The 16787-nt window shown below is 39.9% G+C and overlaps 2 protein-coding genes and 1 long non-coding RNA gene across 5 annotated transcripts in view; 1 reads left to right on the top strand and 2 right to left on the bottom strand.

Moving 5' to 3' along the window:
• The window catches only part of LOC124255796 (tetratricopeptide repeat protein 37-like), a 34403-nt gene extending 26111 nt beyond the window's left edge, over positions 1-8292 (bottom strand). The window contains exons 1-5 of the mRNA XM_046689732.1: positions 8161-8292; positions 7443-7587; positions 7116-7259; positions 6717-6808; positions 6483-6555 (exon numbers count right to left, since the gene is read on the bottom strand). Coding sequence (XP_046545688.1) covers positions 6483-6555; positions 6717-6808; positions 7116-7259; positions 7443-7532 — 399 coding nt within the window. The 5' untranslated portion in view covers positions 7533-7587; positions 8161-8292. The remainder of the gene's footprint in view (positions 1-6482; positions 6556-6716; positions 6809-7115; positions 7260-7442; positions 7588-8160) is intronic.
• An 80-nt stretch (positions 8293-8372) lies between these two features.
• LOC124255797 (zinc finger CCHC domain-containing protein 9-like) lies at positions 8373-13040 on the top strand. Of its 3 annotated transcripts, none has more exons than XM_046689734.1 (6): positions 8373-8483; positions 9353-9757; positions 10475-10619; positions 11749-11841; positions 12655-12726; positions 12889-13040. In XM_046689734.1, exons 2-6 carry the CDS (start codon positions 9356-9358, stop codon positions 13014-13016), a joined length of 840 nt encoding a protein of 279 aa, XP_046545690.1. In that variant the 5' UTR covers positions 8373-8483; positions 9353-9355; the 3' UTR covers positions 13017-13040. The 3 variants fall into 3 exon arrangements, with proteins under 3 accessions (XP_046545690.1, XP_046545689.1, XP_046545691.1); XM_046689733.1 differs by having other exon boundaries at positions 8378-8483; positions 9346-9757; XM_046689735.1 differs by lacking the exon at positions 8373-8483 and adding an exon at positions 8994-9052.
• Positions 13041-13192: 152 nt separating this feature from the next.
• Positions 13193-16001, bottom strand: LOC124255801. Its single transcript, XR_006892759.1, has 2 exons — positions 13486-16001; positions 13193-13385 (listed from the first exon to the last, which is right to left on the bottom strand). It is a non-coding gene; the product is annotated as an uncharacterized LOC124255801 (long non-coding RNA).
• Between the last annotated feature and the right edge of the window lie 786 nt (positions 16002-16787).

Here is a 16787-nt window from a genome sequence, read left to right as displayed (position 1 = left end):
CCTTATCCTGACTCATGCTCTTTTGCTTGTAGCATCCTACGGAACGGAGGTGGGAGTAACAGAATACTTTGGATTTATAATTAGTGATTTTGTATAGATATACTGTAATATCCCCTACGGGAACTTCATGAAGGCTTAGATTTAGGATGTTTCCTGTATAAAAAACCATAGGTTATATAAAGCCATTAAAGGGGAATTACATTATGAATATATTGAACAATACATATAATATATATATATATATAGGTGACTCTGATAGAGGCACTGAAATTGAATATATCAAAAGTATATGCTTAAGGTTGAATAACTTAAGCTGAACATATATACATAGCCCTAAAACTCCGTAGAGTTATAAGCTAGATAAGTATGTATAAAATACATATTAATCTTGTGAGGATAATATTTAACGCCTACGAGGGACTGTCAGTTGCTGAGCGAGGACCAGTGGTCCGAAATGGTGAATGCCAGAGACATCTTCTGTAGTGATGTCTCTCAGGTAGTGATTAGCAAATACCATGTTAGATTTCCAATAGCATCCTTCCATAATCGTGTTCAAGGAACAGTTACGTGTAGAGGCGAGGGTGGAGGCCAGTGCCCTGATCTCATGTGGATTTGATGCTGTTGGTGGGTCCAAGCCTGCTGCCTTGTAGGCACGGGAGAATGACAGTCCTTATCCAAATAGATATTGTGGTCCGTTGACACTTCTGTTTGATTAAGTAGGCGATAAGGGGATGAATAAGCGTTTGAGAAATCTTCTCCTTGTTTTGGATTGTCGTTAATAAACTTTGGCTCTTACTGGACACAGTGATAGGTCTTGTGTATCTTGTGATCGAGAATAGAGGATAAGCGCCGGGATGTGGAATAATCTGTCTGGTTGACCTGGCAGTTGATTTTTAGCGATGAAATCCCATCTTAATCCGAGGAATTAAGCTGTGTTATGATTGTCATCAAACTGTATCCTCTCGTAATCCAGGCGTGAATTTCAGACATTCTTGCTGCCGTGGCTAGAGATAGCAGAAACAGTGTTTTCTGTGAGAGAAATTCAAAAGTTGTTGATTCCAAAGGTTCATAGACCTCACTTTCGTGAGGTGTTGTAACACTACATTCAGATCCCAAGCTGGAAGTGGAACTTCCGCTTTTGGTCCTCAATCGGAATGCTTTCGTAGTAAAGGCCAGTAACTCTGGAGATCTTGTCAATTTGACACCCGTTCTCATGGTGATTACAGAACTAAAGCGGCAAGATATGTTGATATCGTTGAACCTTTTAAATGTTTGTTTTGGGCAGGTAACACAAATAGTCTGCCACTTGAGGTTGTGAAGCCTCTCTTGCTGTAAAACCTTTCTTTGCTGCATAATTTTGAAACTGTGCCACTTGTCGTCGTACAAGTTACGAGTTGAGTAGCGTAAAGGCAAAAGCGTGACTGCTTTTGCCGCCCTGGCAGAATATCCTCTCTTGTTTAAACACATTTGTATACAGTCCATACGTGTAGTTGGAACATTGCTGGGTTTCCGTGCACTTGTTTGGTGTGAGGATGAATTAACAGGTTTCTTGCGCTTGGGTAGCTCCAGTGCTGGTTGACCGATTTCTTGAATTAGTGTGGGAAACCACGTTCTGGCCGACCAGTAGAGTGACGACCAAAGTGAGTTGTAGGCTCTGTGTTTGTCTGATTTTCTGTAATACTTGAGGTATTATTGCTGGCGGCGGAAGCAGCGATGCGCGTTGAGGCCTTCCATGATAGACTTAAATCCGTTGCCCAAGCTTGGGGTCTGGGACTGGTGACCGCGAATGTCGGTAGCTGATTGTTGAATCAGCGTGGCGAATAGGTCTATTAGCGGCTCCTAATTGCTTGATTATCTGTGCAAATATTTCCCTGTTGATCATCCACTCTGTCGGTGATGGTAGATGAGGCCGAGAGAAGCGTCTGCTAGTATATTTCTGGCTCGGGGAATGTGCACTGCTCTGACATGTAGATTTAGATCTTGTATTAAATCGAACAGTTGAAAGCTTAGGTTCAAAAGGTTCATCGATCTCGTTGAGCCTTGCTTGTTTATGTAGAAGCGCCACTGTCGAATTGTCTGTATGGATCATTAGATCGCATTTTGTAGAAATGTGCTCCAATGTAGAATGGCGTTGATTACAGCTTTCATTTCTAGACTGTTTATATGGAGTTTGCATTCTTGCTGATTCCATAATCCTGATATCGTGTGGTTGGTGAGATGAGCTCCCCAACCTTGGAGTGTAGCGATCTACATACAGATGGGTTTTGTATTCCTGCTCTGCTAAACAAATCCCTTCGCAGACATTCGATTTCTTGGTCCACCATAGTAGATGAGGTCTGAGATGTTTGGTAGACTGAATGGTTGTACATCGTTGAGATGTCGTTGATGAGACCTGTAGGGGCGTAACTGTAATCTGCCTGTGACAGTCATGTCTTGGGCTGATGTGAGAAGACCTAGTAGGCTCTGCCATTGTCGAAGTGGTAGCGGAGAGAGTAGAGCTGGTGGAATGGTCTGTTGTATCTTGAATAGCGGTCTTCTGGTACCATAATACGGTTGCGATTTGTGATGAATCGAATACCTAGGAACTGCAGGTCTTGCGATGGTACTAGGTCCGACTTGCGTAAGTTTACTAACCAACCTAGTTGTGTTAGTAGCTTTATGATGTAATTTAACTGTAGTTTGAGGCGCTGTGGATCTTGATCTACTTGTATCCCGTCGTCGAGGTAAAGCGCACTCGCATGCCCTTGGCGATGTAGAAATATGATAATCGGTTTAAGTTATCCTCGTTGAATAGCCAGGGGCTGATGATATTCGAATGGGAGTACTTTCCACTGGTAATGTAGCCCTTCTAGAGTAAATCGTGGGGTATTTCCTGGAATCGGGATGAATGGGGATGTGCAGGTAGGCATCCTGTAGATCTATGCTGCCCATGTAGTCCATAGGGCCGAATCATCTGGCGTAACTGAGGTAAATGTATCATCTGAAACTTAGGTGGTTTGCGTAGATAATTCTTGTTGAAAAAGCTCATGTTGTAGATGAGTCTGTATTTCTCCGTGGAGTTTTTCTTGGGAACTAGGAAAACTGGGGAGTAGAAACCTGGTTCGGCGTTTGCTTGATCTATTACTTCTATGGCCTGTTTGGATAGGAGTGATGAAACAGCCTCTCTTATCTTTGGTAGTTGTTAAGCTTATAAATCCGAACTTGGGGGGTTTGATTGTCAGCGGAGGCTTGGCCTGTAGTGGGATCTGAAATCCGTGTTGAAGAATGTTGGAGGCGTAAGGGTCTTGCAATATTCCCCAGTTTTCCCAGTGTAGTTGGAGAAGTCCACCCACTTGTGCTGGCTGTACTGGAGCGGCTGGGGTGGAAGACTCCAGTGGTTCGAACCTGTGTTTCAGCGTCTATAGTTAGCGGGAACCTCTGGGTGTCCTGCCTCTTCCTGATCCTCCTCTATAGTTGCCATATGGGCGACGAAAAGAATCTTACCTCTAGAGCTGGCTATCTTCCTGTCTCTTGCTCTTTGTAGGCCCGTGAACTTAGATCTGCCTGAGTATCTTTGTGAAGTCTGACGAATGGCGGCTGGCTAGTGTGTCCATCGATTTAATCATAAGGACTTCCCTGGAATCCTTAGAGACTTCCTTAGCGACTTTGTCGATTTCTCCGTCAAAGATGGATGTTGTCGAACCACGGGGCTGTATAAAGTGGGGCTGTAAAGTTCTCCCCAATTACAGGAAGCGAGGAGGCCTTGGCGGCGAGCTAAGGTCGAATGCTGCTGAAACAGATGTAAGATGATCCGTTAAAACTGCTGATCTTTCTTTTGCATAAGTAAGGCAGAATAAATCATTCTATCATCTTCCGTCGTGGAATCGGAATCTAGTAATAAGAGTCTCATTGATCGTCCTAGATCTATTTAACCCAAAGAACATCGTCTCCGTCATGGTTTCTATATGAGCCAACTTGCGATCATCCATCTTGTAAATCTTGTTCTTTACATAAGCTGATGATCTTATAGTTCTCATCGATGTCCTGGGCTTTGTAGAAGGAGTCCATGTTATCGTGGAGAACTTCTTGGCATGAAAGTTGGGCAGATGTGGTGTCTGAACTTTCGTAGCTTTCTGGAAAGCTGCATCTAGATTCTGTGGCACTGCCTTAATCGGATCGATCGGGGGTAGAGTGATTGCATCTGGATCGTCTTCCTTCATCAAATACGTCTGGCTGTATTGCCACTTATAGATGGTGATGTGAGATCTAGGTTATTGACCATCCAATACCGTATCTCTGCATCAGAAAATATGATTCCTCCATCATCCTCAAAACCATCATCATTAACAAATTGTAGATGCTCTTCGGGACTGCGTGTAGCTGTCTGTATATCTGATGAGGTTTGTGGCGATCTAGTTGACTTGTGCGCCGCTCTATGAGGAGATCTGACGGGTGATCGACCTGGTGATGAACGAAGTGGAGATCGTCTATGGGATGATCTTCTCGGAGACTTGTGAGGTGAGCGTTGATAGCTTCATGAAGAAGCTCTTCTATAGTCCCTCGATGTTCTTCTAGATGATGAGGATCTGGAATCATATGTCCTTCGAATGCCTTCCGGAAGCTTCATTTATGTCGGTCCGAGGATTGATGATATGACCTTCGCGAAGGCCTCCGTGATGTCTGATGGTCCGAGTCCATATCTAGAGATGAAATCGAAGATGGTGATGATCTATCCCGCCTTGTTGCCTTCGCGAAGGCTGTACATCTAGGTCCTTCGTCAGGGTGGTCCGGGACTTCCTTCGCGAAGGTGACATCGTCTTGGCTGCTACGTTGACGGGGGGTGCCTCTGGGGTGCTGTCTACGTTGGAGCCTTCACGAAGGCTCGGACCCTGCTTCTGCAGTTTGTAGTGGTCCTCCATGATGTTCATCATCTGCCGCATCATGTCTTCTGGGATGATCTGTGACGAAGTCGGCGTCTTCTCTGCGATGGGGTTCACATCAATAACGTCTGACGTCGGTGTAGAGGCATCAGGCTGCATGGTGATCTCTGCAGAAGTCACAGTCGCTGACACCGGTCGCTTCTTCTGCCGTAAGTCGGGGATGATTATCGGCTGATCATCGTAGAGACCCAATTCTGCTGCTGGAACGATCTCGGCTGAGAAAGTTCTCGCTGTCTTCGTAGATTTTCCTTTGGAAGTCTGCGCTGCCCTGGGTGTCCTCAATCTGCGTTGAGACGACGATGAGGCCCTCTTAGACTTGGTCTGCAAAGACGGGATGTCTGGGGAGGCCGGTCGTTTCTTCGAGGTAACGGACTGCGTCCCGTTCCTCTACCGCAGGGGTCTCTAGCAGAACACCAGGCGGGAGAGGGTCGATCGCTAGCAGCTGACTGGATGGAATATCTGGACTCTCTGCCATGTTTTGCCCTTGTTTTGCGTGATCTATCTGCAGCACGTCTTAAAGACCTTAAAGATGATATTTATTAAATGCAGAAAGAGATAAATTAATGCAGTAACTGCAAGCGTGAATTAAACGCATTACAGTAGAACAACTAGGGCATATTACATGTGGATGGGAGGCAGAAAAGCGTAATCTACAAATCGTACAGATTTTCATCAGCGTAAAGCTAGCTGAACAATCCGAATACACGTGAATAAACAGTAGAAATCACGATAATTAATCAATACAAATAGTAAAGGATACTAGCTATACCTCTATAGTAACCTATGAGGAGGTAAAACTAAGAGATTATCAAAGGATATGGTGTGTAAGGAGACACGAGGCGCTCTCACATCCTGCTCACTGGGCGAAGAAGGAGAGAGTGAAGCACATGGGCAGAAGGTGGCGACACCTTTTCCCGCCAGGGGAGACAAAGGGAAGCAACTCGTGGTGAGTACCAATTAGTGATTTTATTTTGAAGGGAGCTTCAAATAAGGAGATACAAGTGTTCCACTATGTTCGCAAGAAGAAGAAGACAAACAAAAGAGCATGAGTCAGGATAAGGAAAAATAAGGAATTTAGACTGTAAGATTACTCAAAACCAACTTCTGATGGGGTTGACTGCCCAAATGCAATTACGCCAACGAACAATTCAAGTGAGGTCACAACAAAAAGTGATGATATTCGACCTTGGCCTTTGACAAGACCATAGCCTGCAACATGTCAAACTATGTCAGTGTTCGGTTTTGATCATACAACAACATTAATAGTGCAATTGTTAAGGTTAGCACCAGCAAGAAAGCCAATATTACTGCTATTTAAAGCGGCAATTCGGGTTGCTTTGACTTGTTTGACCCAGAATATCTGCCAGTCCAAAGCCAATGTCGAATGAACTGTAAGCCCACGCACCCACTATGACGTCACTTGACAACAGAACAGATAGTGGCCCGTCGTTAAGGTTGAGCGGTCCAATATCATTTGCAGCGGCCCGCAAATTTCTGATAATGGGAGGGCCGTTTCATGATAATTCCATGTATTTTAGCTATAATGCATTATAAAGCCTCTACCTCGTCCACATTCCCCAGCTTCCCCTGAAGCTTGGCTAGTTTCCTCCCAATGTCCAGCATCTTCTCCTTGTCACTGATGGAGGAAAACACAAAGATTGTCTCTAGACAAACATGAACTCTGAATTAAATGAGTTTATCCACACCCAGCCAGTCAATATAAATTATACAATTATCAAGAATTTTGTTGAATACATATTTGGTAACATATTTCTGCTAGTCTTATTATTGTCCTACCTTTCCTGCAGAGACATCAGCTTCTTGTAAACACTTGCCAGGTCCACATCATTGTCTGGAGATGGGTTCTTTTCATAAAACCCACACAGGCCCTGTAAGTCAACCAAGGCTATAAAATGGACACGGTAGTATGATTAGGCTGCACAGGAAAAAGGATTTCTCTAAAGTAAGTTGGGGAAGTAGGATTTGTTATTGTTATTTATTGAAAATAGGAATGATATGGGAGTAACACTTTTATTATTATTTGAAAAATATGCTTATATCTATCTTTAAATTTACTGCACACAGCAATAGGTATTAAAGCATTTCTTATTCATAACTCAAACACACTAATACATTAGGATGTCACCTTCTTTGATCAAGTCCTTTCCCAATCTAAGCAGACCACCATTTACGTACCTGCCATGCTAGAATCTGCTCTGGCGCTGCATCTATGGCTTTTTTGTAAGCCTTCAGTGCCTGATCAGCCTGCTCTAGACCCTCAGCAGCCACACCCACAAACACCAGGGCATTGTAGTTAGTCTTGTCACTAGCCAGCACAGACTGAAATATATGGGAAGATACCTTAACTGAGGGGCTTTCATTAGTTGGTGGAAAAAGACAACACATCTTATAACACAATATCTTGGTTTTTTTCTCTGTAGGGCATGTTATTTTTCTGTGGGACAGTCCTGTGGCCTACTAAAACATCACACTTGTAGAGTTCTATATGACATATCCATTCACCTTGCAATGTCGGAGAGCTTCCTTGAATTCTTTGCTCCGAATTGCTTCCCTTGCATTCTTCAGAGCATTCTTTACTTCCTTGGAATCCATTCTCTGTATATTCCAAATTACCGTGCACCGAGATTATGCAGCAACATCAGTCTCCCTAGAACCATGGAAACAGGATTCATCAGCAAGGCATAATTTGATACTTATATAAGCAAAGATGTCATTATGTTAGTACAGACATATACCTGATATTAGATCAACGCTTAGTCTCTGAATACATATAATTTTGATTGTAAGAATAAACCTATTTAAAGTGAAATGGAGCCCTAGTGAGAACGGAAATTCTGAACCGGAGGAAATCTAGACTTGTTTCATTTAAGGCTTTAGCATTGCACAGAGAGCGAGGCAGTAGGGAAAATATTGTGGATATATGCCACATTTGATCTTTATACCTGCACTTTGCATATTTGTACAATAGCACTTGAAACAAATAGTGAAAATATTGACAGGTTTTTCATAAAATGATGTTTTTCTCCACAAGTATATTACATCAATTCAACCTGCATATGTCCAAAGGTTATTATTGTTTATCTCACGATGTGAACTGGCTGTTTAACGTTGCCAATGGTAAACTTGTCAAACAAAATACTCATAATCATATATATGTTCTGAGCAAAGACTACTCTATCTGCGCGGTTAGGTTTCACTTTCAGTTTCCAGTGATTTACATCTTCTTGTGATCGTGTCATATGTTTCTCGGTCGATATGTGTTTTGTGGAAGCACAGCGTTTTCACAAGGTTTGGTTTACGAGCGACGTGTACTGTAAATGTAAATAACGTGTATATTTAACCCACAAGTCTCATGCCAGAACTGTCACGCTCTTCGTGGCCAGATGACGCTTATTGTTATCCCACTGTCCATTGGGTCCTTCAGAAATGTTAACCAATCAGAAATGGCATAGCAAATCGCGTCGGATAGTGATGTAAACTTCCGGTCCACATGGTGAGGTGGAGACATATTCTGTTTTCTCAAGATAATCTCAAATCAACCTGGTAATTATGTTTTTGTTTACTTGGAAAATGATTTTTCAATCACACACCACACCTTACAAGTTACATAAATTGTGAAGAGTAATTTATTTTGTATTTTATCTGTAATCATCGTGGGGATTGGGCTGTGGCCTACTCGATCTGCCAATACGGTCTAAACTTTCCTACTCCATCTGCCCATAGGACGTACCTATACCTACTCAAGTGATCCAGTTTCAAGGTTCTATGTGTGTACTCCAGTCTGTAGGCCTTGCTCCAGTTTGTTAAAGACCAATTCTCTCTGCAGAGGTCTCTGATGGGTTATGTTGGCCGAGTTGCCCACGGCACAGTAATTCACAGTTCAGATTTATGTCTCTTGCCAAGAGTCTTGGGCACACCAGGATCCTATGACTGCGGGTTGGAATCGTGGTCCACCCTACATTTCTAGGTTTTTGAGCACCATACCCATTCTTTTGGGTTTTGTCAGTGGTAAGCATCTAAGCTGACACAGTGTGATATAAGTGGAATGCTGTTCAAAGTGGCATTAAAAACACAACTCACTCTCTCTGCAGTCAGTGATACTGATAGGCGAGGTATCATTTACCCCACCTTTCTCTATGTAGTTTTGTGTCATCTACTGATAATAATAATAATGTTAGCAAGTAAAAATGATTTTTGTATGTGATTACTGGAACGAAAAATATATACTGCCTTTTTTGGATGGTTATGGTTACACTAAAAAAGGGAGATGGGGCATTTATTTCTGTAGGCTCAGCATGTTATTCTCTGAAATTAGACCAAATTCAGGTGCGGTGGTCAGTTTAATTAAAATATTCATGTTATTTGTCAAGTTCAGCATGATGTTGTGTTTGTTTTACATTTGATGGTTTCAGATCATGACACGCTTTGCAAGAGCCGGTAATGCTAACAAGAAAATCCCACATGATGGCACACAGTGGAAGGACATGTTTGGTAGTGGTAGTGAATCCAAAAAGAACTCAGACAGTGCACCAAAAGAAGGAGATAAACGTGACAAAAAATTCAAAAAGGATAAAATGAACAAAACACAAGGAAATAAACATGATAAAAAAACCAAGAAATTCAAGAAGGATAAAATGAATAAAAAAGTGAAAGGCATTGAAAGAAATAAAAATAAGGTTGATGAGCCAAAGCCATGGCAACTTGACAGTACGTCTGGTGATAAGACAAAGGAACGAGCCATGAGAAATCAGTTCTTCAGGGATCAGAGAAGGGAACAAAGGCGAGTGCAGAGGAAGGATGACAGAGACAGATTTCTGGTAAGAGTTGTTGGTGCAAGGTGTGTAATTGTTTTCATTTTGCATGTTTTATAAACAACTGGGGCTGTAATTTGTTGTTTTTCAATGATGTCATAATAGGAAACTACCAACCTTCCACCCTTTAAAGGACTCCTTTTTCAGGCTGCACTATAGAAAATGGAATTCAGTTTCTACTGTATATTCTACTGTCAGGTCAAACCAGTACACAAATGGTATGCAGCAAAGATTACCATATATAGGGCCTGGTCACATTTCTTTATAAAATGTGTAAACACACAGCGTTAATATGGAATGGCATTTATAATATCCCCATGAAGTTATTTTGATGATTTCACAAATTTGAATTGAATATTTCACATTTTAGATTGAAACAATGAAAGAACAAATTGCTTTGCAAATACACATTAAGCCAAAATCACTATTTCTTAATTACCAAATGTTTTCAGTTGTATATAATCCAAGGTATTTACAGATGTCATCCCCACTGTCAAGAACTGAAAAAAACATTCTGAAAATTTTGTTGTGTTCTTTATCATGTTTGTCAGAAACAATTACCGTACTACCAGTATTTACAATGTTGTTGCAACATTCCAAGCCATCTTAGGTACTTTTAGTCTTTGAACTAAATTCTTCACTGGACAAACAATTCCAAAATTTCCTGGAATGTCAGTTCCATCATCTGTGCACTACTGTAGATGTGTTGTGTCTCCTGTCTAGGTGTGTTTCAACTGCCGGAAGCATGGTCATCGGATGGGGGACTGCCCCCTGGTAAAGGGCTCCAGCACTCATGGCACTGGAGTCTGCTTCAAATGTGGCTCCACGGAGCATGTGTCAAGTGCATGTTCCGCTAAAGTAGCACCAGGTAGGACTCTTGGGATTCCTTTTGAAAATGGAATTTTTTATTTGATGGGATTTTTTATGCCTGCAGCATATTTTACAATGGGCATGTCTCCTAATCTGTCCATAATGTTTGCTTGAATTAACAATGATTTATATTGTAAATGTTTACTTTACTGTGATTTCTGTATCAAGTATCATGCTAAGAAATTGACAAAGAGGTTTGCTTGTTAAAACCATACAAGGTAAATTTGATGTCAGACTGATAGAAAACAGAAAACAGTCATATCCTTGCTAAGGCTGAAGAAATGGGGCTTATAAAGATTATTTACAATTTGGTTACCGTTAAAGTGCTTATAGTGGTGGACACTTGACATAGCAAATATGGCAAGCGTCCTTGTGCTTAGGCAAGTGTGCTTATGACTTTAAAAATTTTGTTAAAAGTCACTTGCCGAAAGTAACTTGTCCTGACTAATTTTCCACTTGCCCTGATTTTATGAAATAATCATGATGATGTAATTATGAAAGAATAAATCAACATCATGATGGTATTTGATGTTAATGTTTACTGGACTATTTATTGAAAAGTGATAAATAGCAAAGAAAGATAACTCTACTTTATTATCATTGCGAAATTTAATAGCTACATTTTGAGCAGATATGAAATTAAATCCAAGTTTATTTGCAGTTTGAAACCATAAGTGGAAATTATCTAGTAGCCCACGGACAAGTAAGATACCATTATTTGATTGCCCGAAATGAAAACTGACTTGTCCCAGGCATCGGGAGATGGGATTTTTGAACCCCTGTTAAATATATTAGTACGATACATAGGTAACAATATGTATCGTGATACACATATTCACATGAAAACACAGGAAATTCTTGACTTTTAATATTTCAGAGCAGGTTCAAATAGACTATACATTGTGGAGACATGGTCATGGCAGCTATTTTAGTTGTAATGAACATAAAAGACTAAGTAGCAGAGTATTTAATTTACATTTTCTCCATATATACTATGTATCTGTTGATTGTCTTCTCACCTAATTGTCATGTGTTATTTTCTCATACAAGGTAGTTGTTTCAATGTACTCAGCATTGTTTCCCCTATAGTTTAGGCTAGTCTGTCACGGCTGTTGTTGTTGTTCCAGGGGAATTCCCCTTCGCGAAGTGCTTCATCTGTGGAGAGATGGGCCACATCACCAGACAGTGTCCAGACAACCCAAGGGGCCTTTATCCCAATGGTAACTAGAACACAGGCTTTATCTATTGCTCTTCCTTGTATGTGTGTCAGACTGTATGTTAGAAGTTTAAACATTGGCAGTTTGTGCATCCCTCATGACAGTTGTTTGTGGAACAACATGGATAAGGTTTTTGGCATGGTATTTTGTAACCTCAAACATTTTGTAAGTTCATAAACACAGAAGCTGATATCCTGGCAATGTTACTTTGAATTGTGAGTCATGTTATGTCTATTCTGTCAAAACATATGTGAGTGCTGAAATTTTCCTGCAGGCTGAATATCGTCGGGCTTATGTGAATATATTTCATCTGTCACAACAGAAATGTTACTTGCTACAAGATATCATCAATGAGCCCATCTCAGTGTCTATCTGATCCAAATCATTCATCTGGCCCAGACCTTATCTGTAGCTGTTTCAGCTAATTCTAATGTAAAACTCACTTTGGGACCTGTGAAGGTCTGGGTTAGAATTGATGTTCAGTAACCCATGCTTGTCGTAAGAGGCGACTAACAGGATCAGGTGGTCAGGCTTGCTGACTTGGTTGACACGTCATCGTATCCCAACTGAGTAGATGGATGTTCATGCTGTTGATCACTGGATTGTCTGGTCCATACTCAATTATTTACAGGCCGCCACCATATAGCTGGAATATTGCTGAGTGCGCCTAAACTAAACTCACTCACTCACTCCCACTTTGCAGCATGACCCTTGTCGATATTCACAAGGAACAAGAGACATGACATATAAATGTTGTATATCAATGTATGGTGTGATAATGATTCTCTGACCATGTAATATACCTTCTATTTCCAGGTGGATGCTGCAATGAATGTGGATCTGTGGAGCACCTGAAGAAAGACTGTCCTGATCTGCAGAAACAGAAAGGTGCTTTAGCTGGGCGTTTTTGTAAAATTCTGCTGAATGAGATTAGTGTACTATTTTCTATGTACAACTGTGGATTAAACAGGCAGTGTCCACTGCAACCTGTGGATATGTGTGCTATATAAATATCCAATAATAATAATAATAATAAACTGTATGTTTCAGGTATTGAGAGCGTGACGATAGACAAGATGAGCAACACCCAGAGTGCAGATGCTGAGTTAGAGGCATCACCACAGCCACAACCTAAGAAAAAGAAAGGTGGACAAGGTGGAAAGGTTGTCAAATTTTAATATGAAATAAAATGTTCTGGTTAAGATACCTTTTATTTGTCTGTGGAGTCTATTCAAACATTCCCAGTCTTGGATGATATTGAAATGTTATTGGCAGATGTTCTGTTTTCAAACTCACTGAAAGTTTCACATTTTCTGAAGAAAGTCATCACATACTGAACAAAGTCACAAACACATTTGTTTTGTACAAAGTTTAATAGCAGCAAGTTATTTTACAATTAAATTAAGAAAATATATAAATCCCAAGGTATAATCTGTACAATAACTTAACAGTGTGTACTCTAAGTCGGCTAATTGTTATTTGGGTTTGTAGAGGTGTAAATGATAACACATTCATATATCACACATTAACTATACACAGCAGAAGATCTGCAGTAGAGCACAACATTGTCCGATTCCTCGTTCACAAGGAGGCGCATGCTAAGAGTAGGGCACAACATTGTCAGGATCCTCATTAACAAGGAAGCACTTGCTTACAATACACCATGACATTGTCAGGTTCCTCGTTAACAAGGATGCAATCTTACAGTACAGCACAACACTGTCTGAGATCTTAGTTATCAAGGAAGCACTTGCTTAGCAGTACAGTACAACACTGTCAGGTAGTAGGCACATGCATAGCCGAACAGCACAATACAAGATTCTCAGGTTCCTAGTTAACAAGGAAATCCTTGCTTAGCAGTACAGCAAAATAGTTTTGACAAAGTCTTGATCATGGAGTATGGGTAACAAAGACTGACCCCCAGAAACTACAACACAACCAGATTTTATAACATCAAGCATCCATGATTTGGGCTGTGGGAAAGACACTCTTTTTGCAATACAACAGAAGTCACCATGAATCTGCTGAAGTATGCAAAACATGAAGGTATTTAAATTATGACGAACTAACTTGTTGAACAATTCTAAAATCACAGTCACTTACCTGTGAGAATCTGACAAAAGGACTGCCTTTCCCCAAGTCGCCATTTAGAAGAAAATATATTTACAAAATTGTACATTGCACTACTTTCAAAGAAACTGCTCAGATACAGATAATGCTCTGCTGTGTTTTGACAAAAGTGATAAAATCACGAAGACAACATCATGAGCAAGATTGGCATGGTCTATAGGAACCAAGTTCATTCCACATAGATCCAGATGTGATGAGATGATATGTATAGCACTGGTTGGTGATAAAATACACAGCGCACACTGCACTGCGCTAAAACTGACATTTCAGAATTACCAAGACACGTTTTAACATTTTTAACTTCAGATACTGGTCAGTGCATTTGGATTCTGTTAACATACATGTTTTCTCCTAATGGTAAAAACTGGGACGTGATGAGAAGACATTTCATAACAAAAATTCAGTGCTTATGTACTTTATTCATAATCAATCCTCAAATAGCCTTATTGCAGGAAACTGATGGAAAAAGAGACTCAATCATACTGCATTGTTATCAGCTTGCATAGCTCTATCGCTTATTGATATATTTTTGCTGGTCACACCATATTGCACTTTCCAGGATCAAGGAATGAATGGTATTAGTTGGGGATGTGAATTCAAGGTTTAGATTATGGACATAATGAAATATTTGAAAGTGGAGATTCATTTCCATGTGTTAGTCAACTGATGAGACAAGCTGTAAACAATTGTAACTAAACAAATCCCAATATTATGATTAAGTAGAAGCATGCATGTATAAAGGAAAATGTGTAGAGGATATGCTACAACAACTAAAATCACGTTCAAGATCAGTACCCATATATGGTAGAGGTATGTTTTTTATGACTTAACTTCATCCGAGTCACCCAAACATCAGCTGTCAGGTTTACTTGCATCTATATGAATGATAAACACCTGAACCTCTTCATATAAACATACATGTCCTACCTAAACTGGCCTAAATCAAATGGTTTTCCTGTTTTTCAAAGTTCAGTGTTAGATGACACTAACTCAAAAACTGCGATGGTTAATTCAAAACATTTGGCAGGAAAATTCAGTTGAAAGATAAATCTTATCTTCAAGTCAAATAGTCTTTGGGAGAATGTTAACGATAATTAAAAGTCTAAGGCAAATATTTTAGTTTGAAATGCTGATTATTATAAACCATTTTCTACAGCCAGGATTGATAACGGTGATTTATGAGCTGATACTCAATCAGCCATTGAAATCCCTGATGAAGTCCGTTCCTCAAGTAAAATACTGCCATTCATAGTCCTGTTTGTCTGACTGTGAGATGATATAGTTGCGTGTAAATGTATCATATTCATACAACCACAAGTAGAAAAAACAAACATAATGAAAAAATGAAATTAAATACACAATAAGATGTAAAACTGTACAATCTGATATGCAGAGGGAATATGCTAACAAAATTGTAAAGGGTATAAACAAACACATAAAGTAGATGACATGAAACAGCTTCCAAGAGAGTTGTTCCTAACACAGTAATGAGAACATAAAGACAAGTTAAAATCACTTTGTTGTATTCTTTTGTCCCAAAACTGATGGAGTAGGTGGAAAGAAAACATATTCTTCTCCAAATATTCATTATAAATAACATTTGTACACGCTGAATCAATGGATCCACATACCAAAGAATTATAACAAATTCAAAACTTCATATCACCTTATTCATATAGGTGAGGTGTATCATCATTAGTTGGGCACAATATTACTATTAATATTTAAATATTCCTTAATTATTATTTATGCTCATGATAAACAAAGAAAGCTTACTTAAGGCTGTAATAAAGAGGCTTGTGTTGTTTTCTTCTCAGGTGTATTTTTGTTTCCTTCCTGAATTCCAGAAACAGATTCCTGTTAATTTCACAGACTTGCACCCAAACCTACTTGAACTACTCACATCCAAAATACATAGGTGATTATTTCAGTCCTTAAAATACATCAGACACATGTACATGATGCTGGAGGGAAGTCTTAAGTGATGCATGTTGAGTTAAGAGTTTTACATTAACAATGTTTCTGTCATATCAGAACATGTCCATGTAATAAAGCCTGAATTGATGTAATAGCACTTTGGCTGACAAACCAAAAGATCATTATCAGGAAAAAACTGGGCTGCTAATGCAGGATCATAAGCATTCATAGGATTCTGGCTCACCTAATGGACGCAACTCTGCACAGCAAACTATGGCGCCTTACATAACTGGGCAACATATGCCACCATTCAGATATGAAAACATGATGACTGTTCACACTAAAATTAAAACAAAAAGACAGTATAACATTTCATCAGACCATCGTTATATGGTCTCTGATTTCATGATGATTCAGAGCTTCAGCCAACAGAGAAATATTATGACACTAAAGTACTGTCGGAAATAGAAAAAAAACTGTTTTTAGGCTGTTACTCTGTATCCTTAAAATTTATACAATTGCAAATAGCATCTGTCGAAATAACCCACTTCGGCCTAACTGGGCGTTCAGTGGGATGCGTAATACGATATCCAGAAAAGCATGTTTACTCGAAAAGTCAGGCAAAACTTAGAAAAAAACCGAATAGCTGCTGAAAACAATAGATCAGACTATAGATGGCAATTAGGTCGCTCAGCCAGGTATGACGACGGACTGTCGACTCACCTGGCATGAAATGCACGTGGTGCCTACAGTACAAGGGGTCATCTCAAAGATATTTTGTGCTTTTTCATGTGTGTTGACTATGTCTCATCTATTGATTAACATCTTACGTGTCTTTCTTTCATATGGTTTCATATAGTTTATGTTGAGATATGTAAAAGAGTATGATACCCGAAAACCAT

This window comes from Haliotis rubra, unplaced genomic scaffold (assembly GCF_003918875.1).
Source record: "Haliotis rubra isolate DU_JTF1 unplaced genomic scaffold, ASM391887v1 Scf61, whole genome shotgun sequence".
NCBI lineage: Eukaryota > Metazoa > Mollusca > Gastropoda > Lepetellida > Haliotidae > Haliotis > Haliotis rubra.
The sequence above is the reverse complement of the archived record's forward strand: the minus strand, read 5'-3'. Positions and strand labels throughout refer to the sequence as shown.